An 18,873-nucleotide genomic window follows, 5' to 3' on the forward strand; every position below is an offset into this window, starting at 1 on the left:
ACTCTCTGCCACACGAGTCGACGAGTCGTGGGGTGGTCCTCGGGCCATGCAATCCAATGCAAGGACCATGAATGGCTCCTTCAGTGGACAAAGACAAAAAATACACGAGCCCTTTGGACATATTCGAATCCCTCTGCTTTTTCTTGTCTTTGTACGCAAATACAGGTCCATCGGGATGATGATGATGGTGATGCATTGGACATATTACGTTCTCCTAACTCTTTCGTCAATCACAAGCTCGTTGCCAAACTCGTTTTGGTTGCTTTTCTTGGCCACCTCCTCTTCGTTTTGCGTTTCTCTCCAGATGCTTCTTCCTTTCGTTACATGTGCCGCTGACGTTTTCTTTTTTCTTGACCTCGTGGCTTTTCTTGACTGCTCGGTCTCCTTGACTTGCTCTCTTGTGCGAGGAGCCTTTTTTGCTTTCTTGACTTTTCTTGACCGCTCGCTCTCATTGACTTGCTCCTCGGTGTGAAGAGCCTTTCACTTTATTGTTTTTTTTTTGTGTGTGTGTGTGTGTGTGTGGTCCATTGACTTTTTCTTGACCGCGTGGGTCTCCTTGACTCGCTACTCAATGTGTGAAACGGCCTTTTGATTTCTTGACTTTTCTTTCATTTGATTTCTTGACTTTTGCCCCAAAGTTCTCTTCACGTTTACAGTTTACTAAAAGACTCAGAAGCCCTTAACCCTAACCCTAACCCTAACCCTAATGTCCATGCTCGAAGCTGCAGGGGTAACCTAGAAACCTGAAGAAATTCTGTCTCAGTTTTCCATTACAGAGAAACCCCGTATCTCATTCGCCTGCAGATAAACAGAAACACCATCATATTTCATGGCGAACCTTGATCCTGTGCCATCCACTTGTGCAGGCTGTTTCTGCTGTTTGAGAAGTCCTAGCAACCTTACCATCTCTGAAGACGTTAACCCTAATCCTACGAAGAGGTATCGGACTCCCCTTGATTATCTATTTTCTGTTTTTTTGTTTTTTTTTGTACTTGTCAATCATCATCCGAATGACATTCTCTCATCATTCTCTCTAACAAAAATGAATATTTCTCTCTTCAATGGTAGATGGATTTGAGCTTTTCCCGTGCCATTCTGTACAGTTTTGTTTTTTCAATTCCTCTCCCAAATGCTTACAACATTATCTAAACAATAGAGTCTTCATGGCCTTTAAAGTCTACCTCTGCTCATTTTCCTGGAGAAAGACGATTCATTTTTTCATTTTTCTGTTTTTTGAGCAGAAACTTCAGGTCTTTACTTCGTCATTTCCAGGAAAAATCTCCATCGGCGTCATCTTCTTCTTCCTCCTCCTCCTCCTCCTCATCGTCATCATCATCAAAACATGAAGCCACAGGTCCCGCGAAACATCTCGTTTTCATGGTGAACGGGATAGTAGGCAGGTTCACACTTATTCGCAAACTCTCCATTTCATTGACAACATTGAATAGCTAGTTTTTGTAATGTCTGATTATGTGCCATCACTCTTTCTGCTTCTATAGAATGGATTTTCTTCGTAATTTCTTTGCTTTGTTTTGTTTGAAGTAACAAATTTTCTTCGTAATTTTAAGTAGTGATCGTGACATCTAAACTGTGAAAGGGGTACACAATCTTGACCAGGTTGTGTTGATGATAAGCTATAACCATAGCTTACCTTGGATGTGTTGAGCTGAAAAAACTACGTATAAAAGATACTGAGACTGTGTATTAGACCATGCCATATCTATGATCTCTAGGGTCTTTGTGCGTTAGACGCTTCTTGCTTATTACATTATCAGAAATGTTGAAAATCTTGTCTTTTAAGTTTCTTATCATGGTTCTGCATCTAAGTCATGAACAGATTGAAGAGATATTGTTGATGGTTGATTACATAATGTTTCCTCTTTCTCTTTCTCTTCTAGATCTTTCAAGGTTTGTGTTCCTGATGATTCCATGCAATCATTCTCAGCTATAACGAAAATTGGTTTCTGTATTTTGCTTTTTCTTAAACATGTGAAACGTCTCTTGGAGCCAGAGCCATTTTGTCTCTGTCTGAAAATCATTTCAATACAATGTATCTCTGGTGAGACTCTGCAGATCACAATGCCATCTTATATATATATTTCCTCAAATGAGCCTAAGCTTCCTCTACTTCCTCAAATGCCCTTGGTCAACACTCCAGGAACATCACAGATTCCCTGGTTCTTTTAAGTTTGTCCTAATCAAACGCATGCATTGAGGTGAGTTCACACTGTATACTGGTCACATTATATGTGAACCGTTTTTCTTTTTCTTATTGCCAGTGCTAGTGACTGGAAATTCACAGCTAAACACTTCAAGTCTAGGTTTGGAAGTGAGGTCCTTGTGCACTGTGAGTGTAGTCAACTTTCTATGCAAATTCATTTTTGTTCTAGCTTTTTGGTCTGCCAAAAGTCAAGAATAAGTGGATACTTTGTTTTGCAGGTAGTAGTTGCAATTCAGCAAATTTGACATTTGATGGAGTTGATGTTATGGGGCGTAGACTTGTGGAGGAGGTATATATAAAATGCACTATTGTAAAAAATTTATTAAAGAAAGAAGTAAATTTTGAATTTGATCTAAAACACTTTGTTGGTCTCTATTAGGTGCATGAGTATTGAGTGTAATCACAACAATGTTTACACTATATAATGCCCAGTAAATACAGGCTCAATCACATTTCTTGTTTATGGGCCATAGATTTGTAGAGTAGCTATGCGTCAAACACAATATTTCAAAGAAAGGTGTAAAAACAGAAATTGTAAACACTTGTTGGTCTCTTCATTTGTGGTGATGTATTCTGTGCATGGGTATTGGACGTGCAGTAAATGTTAGGCTCGATCACATTTTCTTGTTTATGAACCATAGACTTGTAGTGAAGCTATGCCTCAAATTAAACTTGAACTAAACATTTTCTGGGTCTCTTTATGGCAATATATTATGTGGTCGAGAATTGGGCATGTCATATATGCTATTTTTTCTTCATTTTGATGAGCCCGGTAAATTTTTAACTCAATTATATCTTTACTTTACCTTTCGCACTTTTCTATTCTATGTCATTATTCACCTGAATATAAAGGTCAACTCCACCTAAATGTGTGCTTTATTCATGACCTAACTTTCAAAAACAGGTAAAAGGCATTGTTAAGGATTCACCTAGTTTGGAATCTATATCAATTGTTGCCCACTCATTGGGTGGATTGGTTGCAAGATATGCTATAGGACAAGTGTATAAACCACCAATCAGTTTATCATCAAGCAATGGATCTGATACAGAAACTCCTCAGGAACATTCTTCACCTGGAACAGTTTTTGGTTTGAAACCAATAAATTTCATAACTGTTGCAACACCTCATATTGGATCCCGAGGAAATTGGCAGGTGAGATTGCCATTGGTTTAATCAATCTTTTGGGAAAACTCTGAAATACTCTTGAGAGTTTTTCTTTACTTATCTTAAGCAATTATAAGGTCGGGCACTCTCCATTATTCCACCTCTTGCATTAAGAACCAATTTGATCTAAACCTGTATTACCATCTGATTCTGCTTTCATGTTGACAGTTTCCATTATTGTGTGGCTTGAGGTTTCTAGAGAATGCAGCTGTTGTAAGTGCACATTGGTTTGTGGGAAGGACGGGAAAGCATCTCTTCCTTACTGATGGAAATGAGAAACATGCTCCCTTATTACAACGCATGGTCTCTGATTGTGAAGAAGGACAGTTCATGTACGTAAAATTTGCTTAATGTTTATAGGTTATAAAGATTACTTGTGCATCCATGTTTATTGTCTTTTAAATTTTGCAGTTCTGCATTACAGGCATTTCAGTGCAGGGTTGCATATGCCAATGCTAACTATGACAGTATCCTTTCTAGGATGGTGCGATTTTATAGTCATTTTCCTTACTGTGGTGGTACTCGTTAACCTTCACTGGCATTAAGGTATCGTTGGTTGGAGAACTGCTACATTTAGACGTGCACACGAAATGCCTCAGGTTTTTCCTCTTGTTCAGAGTTCAGGATTTGTACCATGGCTAAACTTGAAATGTTTTCTAATAAAACTTTTCAATCATAGTTGAGAATGAAGCCAATGGATAACAAATATCCACATGTCATTTATGTTGAAGATGTTCTACCTGAAGGGAGTGACATCAAAAGACGGGCCAAGGACCCAGTTGAAGGTATTAAAACATGTCAGGGCAGCGATTATAGAGGATTATGTATTCACAGTATGATGTTTGTGATGCCTACATGTCTCTGATTATGGTTTTATATATATATATATAAATTAGCCGCTTATGCAATGGCTTTCCTTTTCCATCTTCATTGCGAGAAATCCTGGCTGATTATGGTTTTATTTATTTATATATATAAATTAACCGCTTATGCAATGGGTTTCCTTTTCTCCATCTTCATTGCCAGAAATCTTGGCATCCTTGTTGAAATACTAGTACTAGTTCTCTGCACTAAAAGGTCATTGGACCAGTTGACCAGTAACTTATTAGTGTGGCAAAAGTTTGAATTTCATATAATGCACTTAATTTCTTATTAAACATCAAACATGAACAAGATAGTCAATAAAGTGTGAAAATTCAAAGAAGAACAGGAGTAGCATTTGAAATGGGACACATCAATTGATGTGAAGTCAAAAAAACAGAATTTCATGAATAAAAACATACAAATGCCAATTACTTCTCCAAATGATCGCTTTGGACAAACTATACCAGGCTCTATATTTCATGTTTTGAATTTGAATGAGCTCTTAGATTGACCATACTGTTGAGAGTTGATATTGTCCTTTGAGGTTAGTAGGCACTAGGAATTAAGAAAATACACTTCAGAAGATATGAAGCACAGGAACACATTGTACACTATATTATCTGCATTTTATCTTTCTCATGGTACTTTTATCCAGATAGATTAAATGTTCATCTTTTCTGTACTTCGCTATGAACCACAATCAGCCTCTAGTAGGAAATAACAAATGGTGATTCAACTCCTAGTAGGTTGATTACATTGCTACAGATGCAGCAAATTCTCTCTTTGTTAATTTCAATTCTAATCTGCAGAAGAGATCATATGTGGGCTAAGAAAGTTATCTTGGCGAAGAGTTGATGTCAGCTTTTCAGGAACTCCCCAAAAGCTAACTGCACACAACACAATTCAGGTATTTTCCCCAACTTAAGTTAAAATTTTCAGTTGACATGCAAAAAGTTACATGACATATCATGCAAAAACACAATGTGATGCACGGTTGGTCTATTGATGATCATAAACACTTGATCTATAGTTAAGGTAGATCTTCAAGAGAGGGATGTGTATTGTGATTGATTACGAAATGAAAAGTCAGTATTGTATTACAGATCGTGTTTGTGAAAAGTTGGCTGTTTTGTATGGACAAAGGAGTATATATGTATGAGAACGAGCATTGCAAAGAGCTGTATTTAGACACTTTATGGTCTTTTAGTGTGAACATAGAGTATTCCTCAGCACTCTGAATTTATGGCAATGCTCACTGATGTCTATATATAGACAGGACCAAACTCAAGTCAAATGTAAAATGGTTGCACGTAGAAAATGGTTTAAGAATCCCTAGATCTACAACATCTCTAGCTCTTGTATTGTTGTTTGTAACTGCGAAGAATTTGCAATGTATTATAACTTACAGAGGTCAGCTAACATTGTTTATTATTAGATAACATACAACTTGCATGATTTCCTTCATGAATTTAAAGGCATTACAACTTACACGTCATTTTCCTGATATGTTGAATTCTCTGTTGTATTGTGTACCTCCTCACCGTATTACATGAAACTTGGCTCACTTACTATTTACATTCCTGTGCAGGTGAAGCATAACTGCTTGCATTATGATGGGGCTGATGTGATTTCTCATATGATCGACAATTTTGTGTTGTGACACACCTTACATCAATTTATTATTATTTCCCAACATGGACAATTTTGTATTATGATGGTGGTAACAAAATTTTACTACAAAGCACAAAGTGCAGTGAGTAATCATCATAGTATATCATATGCATATATATCCACATGGAAACCAAATGAAATTGCTAAAATGTGCTGCAATGTTTAGGCTTTAGGATTCATATGACCATCAATGTTATCAATGTGATGCCTACCTAAATCCAATATCATTGATGTTATCATGAATATGGTACTGCCTAATTCTGACCAGCATATGTAACACCATTGATACATTAGACCTCATACTCCATCTACTTTTTAAATTAAGATTCAAAGGAACCTACTTATGAAAAGCTGTATACTGCCATGAATAACAGATCGCTTTAATGTATATGATTTGTGTGACCAATTGAAAGCATTCTTCTGCACTTATTCTATTTGATCAAACCAGTAAACTGTGATGATCAAATAATCCCAATAATCAAACAATGGTATGAATAGTGAAAGGTGATGCATAGTGCTGTCTATTAAAACTAGATTGTGAAACCTTATAAAAGTGGAATTCTCCTATTCTTCATCCTAGTTATATTAAATATAAATACAATGATCAAACAGCAGTATGTAGACATAAATACTAAAGGTTGCAATTCATTCTAGAAATAGGGGAAGGTGTTGCACAAAGTCAAAGACTATTGAGACATTGTGTTAAATGTCAAGGAATGTGTGCAAATGTAAAATAGAATAAGACTAATGCCTTATAAAGGTGGATTTCTCCTATTCGTCTTGGATGTTCTATCCATCATGCTTGATGGATCCTTGAGGTACGAAAAGAAGGCTCATGTTGTATGATACCTCAGTCACCCTCGAAGGATGAGGGTGCTCCCATAGTTCAATCCATGAATATGCATTATCAAATGCTCTAGCTATCACATCTAGCCCAAAATTTACTAGTGTAAAATACAAGTGTGGAGGTATAATTTATCATACTTGTTGGCTTTATGATAGAGCAAGCTTTGAAGCATTGCTACCATTAGATAGAAGTGTTGTCCTTCAATGGTTTTATTGACTCTCCCATCAAGTATCCTCTAGATGAGCCCATATAAACTTTGAATAACCTTTATAAATTTGGTGGTGTAGTATTTGAGATAGACTCATTTGACATAAATTTTTTTTTGCCTCTCCTCCCAATAGGAACTTTTAGGTGACTTCCCTTGCATTAATTAGTTGGATATAAAAAAGAAATGGCTTTATAATAACATTATTTCGAGAACATGTAGCTAATATACTCATGCTATCATAATTCTTGCTTGAATTTTGTAATACTTAATACGTTTGTCTTATGCTATCAAACCATATAATCTAAGACTGGCCCTCTTTGTATTAACTGTAAGGTATTCAAAATCATGTTATATCAACACATCCTAACCATGAACCTACATGCCTACAATTTGGAGCGAAATCTTCCTAGAGGCCATTATCTAGGTTGTTGCATCTCTTTATAATCATTTTGTACAATGCCAATAAATGTGGAAAATACGGTTTTGTATTGCCAAAAATCCGTCAAGTAATAACAATTTTAGGAAAAATAAGAACTAAGAAATTTTGCAGCCATTTATACCACAATTTTTACCACTTCTTCTTTTGTTTTTTGGAAGACCAAATGCACACAAATTCCAAGAGTATGGCCATCAATTCCGTATCTAATCATCTTGAAGCATACATAGATTAATGCAAAAAGAGGGTCTAAAATACCCAATAATCATGATTCTTTGCTAGTAAAAGATGAGAATCTTTCCACAATAGTGTTGAAGCAACTATTGTTTGAGGTTGATATGAAATGTTTAAAATGGATCTATATTTGTATATCTTCATTCTCTCATTTGCTAGTTTCTTCATTAATCTACTCTTAGTCGACAATAATCAAGTTGACATCTCTAAAATCAAGGCAATGCTCCTAGCTTATGCACATGAAACTTCATATATATGTGAGCTACCTTTGTAGGGATAAATGTTTCATTGCTCTTTCACCCTTGCATTGCACATAGGGAATCACTTGAGGGTAGGATACAACCTCACTATCAATAATCTTGTGAGGAATCAAGCCTTACATCAAACTATTAAATAAAACCAAGTAGTGAACATATTATATGCCCCATTCACACCAATGGGTATGTTGTAGTTGCATAGCCATGCATGTACACTCATTTCATTGTGCATCATAGAGATTGGCCCCATATTGTTATCTACCACTTGGACCACCTTAGTAATTGTTTTTCTATTGCCAACTCTCTTATTTAGTAAACTTTCTCCATCACATGCCCTCTTATTCATTAAAATTTCACCCACCTCTAGATTGGACAATTAGGCTATGCTCATCTTGTATTAATGATTTATATCATAGGTCAATTTTGACCTTCTAACATTTATCTCTCTTTCACCAACATTCCTCTCTTGGTGCAAGATAGTTGAAGTTTGAACCTTGCATTTTTAGAAAACTCTAGGTACAAGGTGTTCTATGTCTTCGCCTTTGGCTTCAATATGACAAAGTCATATTGGTGTTCACATGATAAACATTCTTTGGTTCTGGTAAAGTAAGTTGTTCATATTTGAAAGCTATCTTTAAAATTAACTATCACATCTATTTACATAATTTTATTTTATTTACCATTTGCTTAAGCCTTATGTGGCTACCAAAACATAAGGTACATTGATTTCATTTAGGGCACCCTCTACTTAGTCTAGAGGGATCTTCATGGAATAGTTCCCATGATAAGATATAGGAGGGTCCTATTATGAATATACTATGGGTTTTTTTATGTATCTAAGGCGTTAGGTTTTTACAATGTATCCTAAACACCCACCTACATCCATGAATAACTACAAACTAATAGAATCTCAAACAAATAGTTCAATATTTGTTTGGATAGGGGCTTGAGGCACACTGGATGATCGATAAGTAATACACCTTATGTGAATATTCCTGAATTTTTTACAATCGCTTTTCAACATGATTATGAAGAATCAAAACATTTGTTCCAAGAGTTGGGAATTCTCCTCAATCAAATAATCCCAGAAATGTGTTTCATCAGCATTCTACAATTACACAAATTATCTAGCCAAAACTATATGTGCACCTAACATATATGCCTTTATAAATATAAAAAAACTTTAATCCATATTGATCCACCCAAAAACATTGACTAAATTAGATCAGGATTGGGAAGGAATACATCCGCAAAGGGTGTATACCTTGCAGTATTTTGCAAAGGTCTCTGAACAAATACCTAAGCAAAGTTTTTTTCAATACTTTTGCTTGGTGTGTAAAATCTTCATATTCCTTAATGCATCTTTATGAGACCTCTTAAATATTTCTTTCACAGCTTTCTTTGCCTCTAACCACTCTTGCTCCGACGTATCTGATTTCATGAAAGGACATACCTTTGCACTAGTCACCATAAGAAGAAGCGAAGAATGTGTTTGTTGTTCTTTTTCCTTCTGGATTCTCGTTGTTTGAGGAGGATTTACCTTTTCTGCCTTGGTTTGCTTCTCCTTTACAATATTGGGTTCATCCTTAAGAGATTCTGAAGAATCCATCTCAGTACATATTTTGTTGGTGGTATTGATAACGGGTTTTCTAGACTGATTTGACAAAGGTAGCGTTGAAGAACACCCATTAATCCAAGAGTTTACATTATTGCTCAACTTGGTGTTATTCACTTGCAACCCATCTTTTGTATCATCATCATCGACAACAACTCCGACAGAGTTGGTATTATAATGCGAAGAGAGATTCTGGCCTAACACACTGCTCAAACTGAAAGAAATACGCCCTGTTTGCCCAACAAGTGATTTCCACGATGCTTTTTGAACCCAGTTTGTAGATGCCGAAGCATCATTCTGCTCATTCTCTCTGCTTCTCGTTTTTGCATCATTGTTTTCATCTCTGTCATGTTGTATCTCAATGTTTGATTGCAAGTCAAAATTTACCTTTCTTTTTCTTTCACTTCTTGCGCACTCTTGTGCCTCCCCTGTAGATTCTCTTACAATCTTTGGTTGTGGAGGATCTTGAGACCGCTCTGTACTTCTGATCTCCATCTCTTCATCTGTGACGCTCGCTAATTTCATCTCTTTAGAGACCTTGTTTTTCTTTCGTAATCGCTTCGATTTTTCTTTTTCATTCATTTGGGACTCCATCTCAGATTCCGTGCTTCTCTTTCTTTGTGATTCCTTAGTAAATTGATCGTTCTTGTGTGAATCTTTTGCCACTATTCCTGTGCTTTCTTGTTCATACCTGAGTGCCAAGAAAATAACTGATCAGAAATGATTCTGAGTCAACCAAGGAAAAACTCGCAGCCACAACCAAAGCAATAAACGGAATACTAGGAAGACTAAAAATTAGGGTGAACACGTGGTGCTAATTCATAATGACATACTTTTTATGTGCAACATAGCATGAGTTCTTTATTGCTACAATAATAGATTAGGAAAAAAAACAAAAAAAACATTTACAGAAACGGGAAAATGACAAAAGAAGAATTTAAAAAGGGAAAACGTTTTGCTTTACCATATCACCAGCATGACAAATGTATTGCTTGAAAACCGCATTAAAAAAACAAAGAGAATGCCTGAAAGAATGGTAAAAGAAAAGTAAAAATAGGAAGAACCATTAAACATTATAGCAGATGAGGGAGATAGAAACACATTACAAAAACTATCAGTTGGATTGCCCAATCCTAGAAGTGCTTCATAAAAGCATTCAAAAAACCAAGAGAATGCCAAAAGAATGGGAAAAGAGAAGTAAAAAAGGGAAGAACACTAATCTATAGTAGATGAAAAATAAATGAAGAGACAGTAACAAATTTGCAAAAAACCATCAGTTGGATCTCCTGACTCTAGCACAGTTTGGAGAAAGGAGGCACCATCCATATTCACATTATAATGAACACATATGTGCAAAATAATCGATGATGAGGTAAAAACATAAAGTACATCTATCTTTATAAACATGTTTTTCCTCAAGACAATGAGGCATTAAAGAGGCACATTAGAAAATAAGAGTTGAACGAAATCAGACGCAAAACCCATCAAGAGGCCAAATTACTTGATGCAGGCGGATTTACAAGGTCAATATTTGATGTTAACACTAAAATACAAATTAGTGACATCATCTCCATTATTCCAATTGTATCATTCACTTTGCATTTACCTCTTGCATTTGAGTCAAATGTTTGTCACCATCATTCTTTATTCTATTATGGAACCAACGTTTTTTTAGCCCACAATTTCCTGTCTGGACCTCTTTATACTTCCATTAAATATCCATTCAACAGTATCGCTTAGTAAATGCCTTAAGACAGAAACACAAGTTAACTTCGTCGATTTCTTAGCGAACACAGAAAGATTCTATCCAGGTGGATGAATAGATTGACTTCTAAACAACAACATTCAGTGGCGGTTGCCATAAAAAGGGCTCATATTTTAGCATTACCGCCCTTCTTGAACAGCGAAAACTAGACCCTTTTCTTTTGATTAGGAATGAACCATTCCAATATATCTTTCGCCTCTCTGAGAGAAATCATCCGGAGAGGCTTATAAAAACCAATCGGCGTACCTCGTTATTTACAGCCTGTACAATCCTAGAGAAGCAATAGGCATCTGGAGTAGCTATCTGCATGGATGTTTTGCAGTTCGAATAAACTCGATTCTCAGACAAGCCTTTACATTATACAGCCTATGACTACCTCTTAATACTTAGTTTAAAATAAGTGGTAAACACTATCATGGGAAGTCAAAGTCTTGTCTTCATGTAGCCAAAACACTTCAGTTTTTTTAAGGGCTATTCATACCTAGTTGAAAAAAATCCACAACACTAGAAACCTTGGTGAAGAATTAACCTTGTTCTTGGTTGTGAACAAGTTCTACAGATTGGCCTACCTCTTCACCTTGAGGAAGATACGAGTAAGTGTTAGCACAATATGAGATATGCTTAGGCTCACCTTCCATAACCCAGTTTATAGTTTTGTTACATTATCTTGGCTTGGCTTTTTATAAGTCAATCAAATATCTAATATCATTTGATCAACACTATCATGCAGTCCAAAAGTTTCGTTCAAAGTCTTTATACCTAATGAAAACATACGTTTAGGGAGTGAGAGTAAAGAAAGAAGCAACATGCATCGGCAAAACTTTTGGTTAATTGACAATAGGGTGAATTGCCATGCATAACATGAACTGCGTCACTACAGGATCATAGCATATGTTCGTTGTTGAGAGAAAAAGGATAACTCGAAAAATATGAGGTAGAAACCTGTAGCTAATGTATCATACCACTTTTGTCTTTCTTAAAGAAATAAGGCATAGAAGAATGATTGAAACATCAACTGAGGAATTTATCACTATGTAATCTCTCTGTGTTTGAAGAGAATATTATTGCCATTCAAGGAAAATCTTCAATTCTAAATATCTCAAAAGTTGCATCTTTTTTTTTTTTTTCTATCTTCAAGTTCACAAGAAAAACATGATTTTTCTGAGTGTGAAAAACCCTGGGTTTTGTATTTTCTTGAACAATGTGCACATTCCAAAGGATGCCAAGCAGGAGGCTAATCCAAAGAAAAATCGAAACATCCGATCCTCGTTCGTAGGGGAGACTGGAAAGAAACTGATTAGCTGAAAATTACTAAACAGGAAATAAGTATGAGAGATAATGAAAGGTACATGGAGATAGCCATTCTGTCTTCGTTTTCGAAATAGAAGAGAAGGCATTATGTTGGGTGCCCAAAGCAGATGTTTCCCTTATTTAACGCAGATAAAACCAGAGATTGAGAGAGATTGAGAGAGAGAGACTTACCAGGAAAAAGGAAGATTACTCAAGAATCACACCATGAGGTCTTGAAGAAGACAGATAAATAGATAGATAGATACATGTGGAGAGAGACAGAAACAGAGGTGGAAGGATCTGAAATTCGCCCACAAAGCCAACCCCACCAATACATATACATATACATATAACTCATCCCAATCTTCGGTCATTCATTCATTCATTCATGAAATTCGCCCACAAAGTCCCCAACCCCCCCCCTCTCCAATAGCTCATTCCCAATCTTCTTTCATTCATTCATTCATTGGAAACCCTCGGAAAAACTAACCGTTGAACCGTCTGTCCGCCCCTACATGAAGTATGTGCCAATAAAATAGCTCATCCCAATCTTCGTTCATTCATACATTTGAAGCCTTTGGAAAAAACTAACCGTCTGCCCCCACAGGAAGTATGTGCCAGTAATCACCCCTCCCAAGGCTAGACGAACTCCTTCTAAGATGGTTGACAACCCTAGAGGAGGTAGACTTCCTAGCTCACATTCAAATTGTATGAACAAGGGTCACACACTCTATTGTGTGTCGGTGACCCCAAACAAAGAAAGAAAGAAAGAAAGAAAGAAAGAAAGAAAGAAAGTTATATTAACGTCTTCTAAGGCCAAAATTGGCCCATGAGACACTTGGTTTACAACAAGAATGGGTATTTATCCAATCATCAAAACTAAAATAAAAGTAAAGTAAAAATAGCTTAAGCTAAAAGAGTTCTAGTCGTGTACAAAACATAGTATACTTGATAAAAAAGAGAAACACTAGCACTTGGCAGAACACATTACGGCCCAGCTCAAACAAAAGAGATCAACCTAGGAGAGAAAGAAAGAAAGAAAGAAAGATATATTAACGTCTTTTAAGAGGCCAAAATGGCCTATAAGACCAAACAAGAGATTACATCTTAAGTCTCGTCTCGTCTTTGAGAACAACAAATAAAAAAAGAGAGTAAATAATACTCCGTAAATATAAAAGTATATAAGATAAAAAGAGACTAGGGAATCTGGTTTTCGGCACATGTGAGATTCTCAAGTTAGATATATTGTAGCTTTTGTCCTCGAAAGATCTCAAGCATAGATCGATCTAGAATGGTGATGTTTCCAAACCGAGGGAAGCACCTACGATGGCGGGAGATAATGGCTTTTATCTGTCGATGACAAGGGTGTCGAGGTCGTGGTCCATGGGGCCGGGACCTACGTGCACGGAAAATTGCTATTGCCTGATCAATTGTAACCCCTTTGTGTGTATCTAGTGATTGCCTTGTAAAATTAGGAGTGATGGGGCTAAAGAAAGTTGTGACTGTTCTTTGTGAATGAACTTGTGTGGTTGTATTCTTCAACAACTTTTCCCGATGTCTCTTGAGCTCTAGCAAGAAAAGTCTTAGGCATAGTTGGTCCTCATATTCCATTACCTTGCGTAGTGGGCCAAAGCCTTGTTTAAAGAGGCAATGGTATCTCCCTCTGATTTCATAAAAGACACTACAGTGACAAACATAGTGTTCTTTGGATTCCACTCCTTTATGACACAATTGGCAAATTCTCTCTTCTAGAGGAAGTCGTGTATATCCGCCTACCTCAATCTGTAACTGATGTGATGAAGTTTGCAGCTACCCTATCACACTACGCAACACATAGGATAGATGTATGTCCATATAAGGTGGCCTAATGATGAATTCATCCTCCGACGTGTGTGAGAAGTGTATCTTATAGTGGGCCATCTTTGTACCAAGTGGTATTTTGGGGCTAATCCATGTTATATTGTTTTCCAAGTTAATAATATCAGTTCGGATCACTCCATTCTTTTCCACTCTGGTTATATTTAAATGGGGACAGTCCAAGCTATATTGGAACGGGGGTAGTGCATTTATACTCATGTCATGTGACTCGAACCATTGTTGTATTTCAGCATACCAACAATGAGTGTCTCCATTTTCAGCCAGTTGTCTTGATGACATAAGTGCCAACCTTGGGTACCTTCGTTTAGGGAGCTCCCAAAGACATTGGATAAATGTCACTAATCGGAAAAATGCCTCGGTTATTATAGGTGCCGCTCCCATCTCTGTTCGGATTATATCGTGGGGCACCGATGCTTTGCTCCTTATCATGCGAGCAATCATTCACACTAAAGGTCTCTCTAAATCTTTCCAATGATTTTCCTTGTTAAGACCCGGTCCCCATGTTTCTACTCCATAGAGAAGAGTTGGTGGGACAAGTGTATCAAATAACCACAGCTTAGTTCGTGGCTCTTGGAATTGCAAATGTGCACATTATCTCTCGAGAGCACCAAGGGCTGCATACCCACGAGAAAGTCGGGCACAAACAGCCTCATGTAAGGAGAACCTAGGCCCTGTAAATGTTACTCCTCGGTATGTGTAGGAGCATGTGTATTCCACCTTTTCCTCTCCCAAGAAGAGTCTGGTTCTGATCTTGTTACCCATACTTGAGTGGTGTTAAACACCATCACTTTAGTTTTATCCATGTTGATTGACAAACCTTTGTCCGTACAAAATAGTTTAAAGGCATTTAGATGTCTTTGTAGTCCCTCCGGAGAGTCAGAAATCAGGACAATATCGTCAATATATAGTAATATTTGTATAGCTATACCTGCTAGGCATGTTCCCAAATCTCTCTATGTAATGTGATACCTCATCTATATAGAGACCGAAGAGAGTGGGTGATAGTGGGCATCCTTGCTTCACTTCGATAGTGCTAGGCACCGCCTCTGACAAACCCTTGGAAGACCGCACTTTTCCTGACAGGGATTCATAGAGTGCATAGATTCCGCATTGCATATCTGTAGGAACACCAAGGGCTTCTAGCCGCTGCATAGGCCGGGCACATGGCACAGTGTCAAAGGCTTTTTAGAAATCCACAAAGCAGCAATAAATCCTCTTATTATGGGCTTTGCCCTCCTCAATAAGGGCCCGAAGGGTGAATATGTGATCCAAATGTTTGAACTCCTTCTGAAAGCCTACCTGTCCAACTAAATGGCAACCATTCCGCTTTGCCCATATACTCAATTCTGATTCTAGAATCGAGCCATAAAGTTTAGCCAAGTAATGGCCAATCATGATTGTCCTATTGTTGGTTGGCATCATGGGGTCTCCACTCTTGAGGATTGGCACAATGGTATGTTGGGTTCATCTAGTAGGGAAACCTTTAGACATGGCTCTATTAAATATGTGTGCTAGCAATGGGAGCAAGGTGTCACAGGGATAGATAAAGTGCTCACCCACCAATCCATGATGATCTTGGGCCTTCCCAAATTGTAGCCGATCAATGGCTTTTCTTACATTTTGTGGAGTAAAAAAGGTTGATTCATTTGGGCATGAGCTATGTGGGTGGCGAAGAGGAGGTTGCCTCGGGATATCATATAGAACCTTTGCATATTCATGCCATACCTAAGGTGAGGTTAGTTGTGTGGTAGGTTGCCTCTCATTAAACATTTTCCATGCTCTTTTACTTTCTTGTCCTAGAAACAAGCGATACAAATGATCTTCAAATTTAGCCAGATACAATCTCTTCTTCTTCCTTACGAGGTGTTACAAGGTTGCTCTCTCTTGTTTGTGGGTATAAATGCCCCGAGTTACATCACGTTGCAAGCATCTCCTTGTATCACGACATTCCCCATCATACCAACTATTTTGTATTACTCTACCAAGTTTGGGGGGATTGGCTGTTTTGTGAGGAAAGGCATTGTGGCTGCTTTCTGCAATGATTTTGACAATCCTTGGGTAAGTTCTTCAAGGGGTGCGAAAGGATCCAAATCGAGCATGCCATTGTATACACCACAACTATATACATCAATTGTCTCGCGAGTAAATAGATACTTAGCTAGCCCACTCTCCTTAGCATACATCCTTTGTGCTTCCATCCTTTACCTCAAAGCATAGATATGCATGATCTGCTACCAAGCCAATAGGTCTACCTGATATAGTGAACTCTTTTATTTCAGGTATAAGAGATGGAGATCCCATTAGATAATCGACTGTGCTTGCACCTCCTTTTGGGTTCCAACATGTCAAAGCATTTGATCCAGGCCATTGTGACAGGCCATTATATATCACAAATCCATGCGCACTTCCCAAGGCTAGAAAGTGTTTCCCATATTCAGTTATAACACTCATATCTTGAGCTTTTAGACCAACCCCTTCTTCCATAACTTCTCCATAAACAGCTTCGTTGGTGTTAAACATAATTGTTTGGTCATCCTTGGTTCGCGCATTAAAATCTCCTAATAGTATTATGTCCCCCATAGTAGCAAATCTTATGATATCATCATATAATGGTAGATATGGTGATTCACCTAGAGGTGCAAACCTTGAGTAGGTAGGTGGAAAGTAGAAAATTGCAATATATAGCTCCCTAAGATCCCCTCTTTTGATTCGTATCCACATGTAGCGTGCATCTACATCCTTATGGACAACATGCACTCTATCATGGAGCTCCTTTTGGTATAGCAAAGTCACTCCTCCCGAACCTCTAGTGCTTCCTGGTGTCCGAGGTTGGGGACGGCATATTGACTCTAATCTATATCCTCGTACCTCAGGGAGTTTGCTAGTCATGCATTGGTGGGTCTCTGTATACATACCAATATCTGTGTTTTTGAAGGTATCTTCAAAATATCCAACATCTGTCCGTAGAGAGCCATTGCAATTCCATATAGTCATGTGTAGGGTCTCATAGGCCATATATCGTCATGCGGTTCTCTTCTCCGTAATAATGACCTTGCCATCTCATATATATGGCCCATTTTCCTTCCTTTCTTGCATCAAGCACTCGTGGCATGTTTTCTTTGCGGTGTACCACTTGGGTTGGAGTGAGATCGTCATCTAAGTATATTTTTTCACCCTTGAGTGCCTTTCTTTTAGAGAGGAAAGCTTTTTTCTTGTCAATGTCCATGAAGCGGATGATAAGGGTTTTGGCTCTAGACTCATCTGCTCCCACCCTCCACGCTGAAGCAAATGGAATATCTGATGCCCCAATCTTTGTTCCAGGATTCTTGGCATCGTCTTGTGGGCTTCCTTTTTCGTCGCAACCAACTACTCATACATGCAACGCACGAGCTTTCCTCTTGGCTTCTTCTTCTAATGTAGCATTCATCATTTCCATCCTATCCATGGATGTTCCTTTTTGTTTTTTCAGCTTGAGCTTTGGCATCTTTGGCCATGTCTGCCCATGTTTGCATTTCCTTAGTGACATTGGCTTTCATTGTAGAGATGCGTCTTTCCACTGCTTTTTGTCCTTTTTCTAAATCCACTTTTATAGATCCTAACTCAACCTTACTTGAGGATATTTCATCCTTACGGTATTGTGTCATGTCATCCTTGAGCACTAAGTGTGATTTCTTCACATGACTTATTATGTCTTTTCGCATCTCTTCTAATAACTTGGTCTTGAGAGAGGCATACAACTCTGTTTTTTGTTTCTTTATCTCCTTTTTCATCTCTTCTTTTAGTGCTATTTCTATATCCTATCTAATAAGATTGATCTCTTGCATAATCAAATGGCGTAATAGATCATGTTTCCCATTTTTGACATCAAATGGAATGTCGAATGGGGCCTGTGTTCTGGGTGTCGTGTGCGCCCTTCTAACGCTATTCGGGGTGCTTCCAACCCGTCCTTTTTGTCTATGGTATCTTCTTGGGGTCTTCCATGGATCTGGACCCTCTTCGTGCGTGTTAAGATCCATATTTTCATTTTCTGTCCATTTAGACTCCATGGTGTCTTAGGACACCAAGTATAGGGTATGAACTACTGAGGGGATATAGGGAACAATATAGATTCCAAGAATTCTTACTGGGCAGAAAACACAGAGGATCAGACTTGGCAGAAAATGCAGGGAATCAGATTTGGCAAAACACGTAGAGGATCAGACATTGCCGAAAACACAAACAGACATTGCAATTGTTCAATTCAGAGGATCAGAGATTGCAGAAAATGCATGCATCTATGGCCATCAAAAAACGCAGGCAACTATGACATTGCAGAAAATGCAGGCCCATATTCATCATAGTTGATCTAACATAAGAGGCATACGTAGAAGCAGTAACCCAACTTATCCAAGATTTCTAAAGATGTGTTGCATGGAGTAATGA

General features: G+C 37.8%; 2 protein-coding genes across 5 annotated transcripts; one reads left to right on the forward strand and one right to left on the reverse strand.

The window, feature by feature from the left end:
- Window positions 1–717: 717 nt before the first annotated feature.
- On the forward strand, window positions 718–6,314 carry LOC147862112 (lipid droplet phospholipase 1-like). Of its 3 annotated transcripts, none has more exons than XR_015530021.1 (11): window positions 718–939; window positions 1,242–1,400; window positions 2,280–2,347; window positions 2,440–2,510; window positions 3,126–3,374; window positions 3,555–3,718; window positions 3,798–3,853; window positions 3,933–3,985; window positions 4,066–4,183; window positions 5,060–5,157; window positions 5,839–5,875. XR_015530021.1 is itself a non-coding variant. In XM_087322347.1 (11 exons), the coding sequence occupies exons 1-11, from the start codon at window positions 830–832 to the stop codon at window positions 5,908–5,910; spliced, it is 1,206 nt and encodes a 401-aa protein (XP_087178473.1). In that variant the 5' UTR covers window positions 718–829; the 3' UTR covers window positions 5,911–6,314. The 3 variants fall into 3 exon arrangements, 2 of the variants coding, with proteins under 2 accessions (XP_087178473.1, XP_087178474.1); XM_087322347.1 differs by having other exon boundaries at window positions 4,066–4,171; window positions 5,839–6,314; XM_087322348.1 differs by having other exon boundaries at window positions 786–939; window positions 1,273–1,400; window positions 4,066–4,171; window positions 5,839–6,314.
- A 2,787-nt stretch (window positions 6,315–9,101) lies between these two features.
- Window positions 9,102–12,869, reverse strand: LOC147862113 (uncharacterized). Of its 2 annotated transcripts, none has more exons than XM_087322875.1 (2): window positions 12,766–12,869; window positions 9,102–10,209 (listed from the first exon to the last, which is right to left on the reverse strand). In XM_087322875.1, exon 2 carries the CDS (start codon window positions 10,110–10,112, stop codon window positions 9,219–9,221), a length of 894 nt encoding a protein of 297 aa, XP_087179001.1. In that variant the 5' UTR covers window positions 10,113–10,209; window positions 12,766–12,869; the 3' UTR covers window positions 9,102–9,218. The 2 variants fall into 2 exon arrangements, with proteins under 2 accessions (XP_087179001.1, XP_087179000.1); XM_087322874.1 differs by lacking the exon at window positions 12,766–12,869 and adding an exon at window positions 10,483–10,511.
- Window positions 12,870–18,873: the final 6,004 nt, after the last annotated feature.

The sequence above is a fragment of the Azolla caroliniana genome, unplaced genomic scaffold (assembly GCF_043228905.1).
Source record: "Azolla caroliniana isolate FFs.n. ecotype wild unplaced genomic scaffold, voAzoCaro1.0.p SCAF_7, whole genome shotgun sequence".
NCBI lineage: Eukaryota > Viridiplantae > Streptophyta > Polypodiopsida > Salviniales > Salviniaceae > Azolla > Azolla caroliniana.

What these genes read in the sequence shown, in the direction of transcription:
- LOC147862112 (XM_087322347.1), top strand. Translation starts at nt 830, where the DNA reads ATGGCGAACCTTGATCCTGTGCCATCCACTTGTGCAGGCTGTTTCTGC. An exon ending in GTGAACGGGATAGTAGGCAG is followed by an intron (nt 1,401 to 2,279) that starts GTTCACACTTAT and finishes TCTTATTGCCAG; the next exon opens with TGCTAGTGACTGGAAATTCA. An exon ending in CTGCACACAACACAATTCAG is followed by an intron (nt 5,158 to 5,838) that starts GTATTTTCCCCA and finishes ATTCCTGTGCAG; the next exon opens with GTGAAGCATAACTGCTTGCA.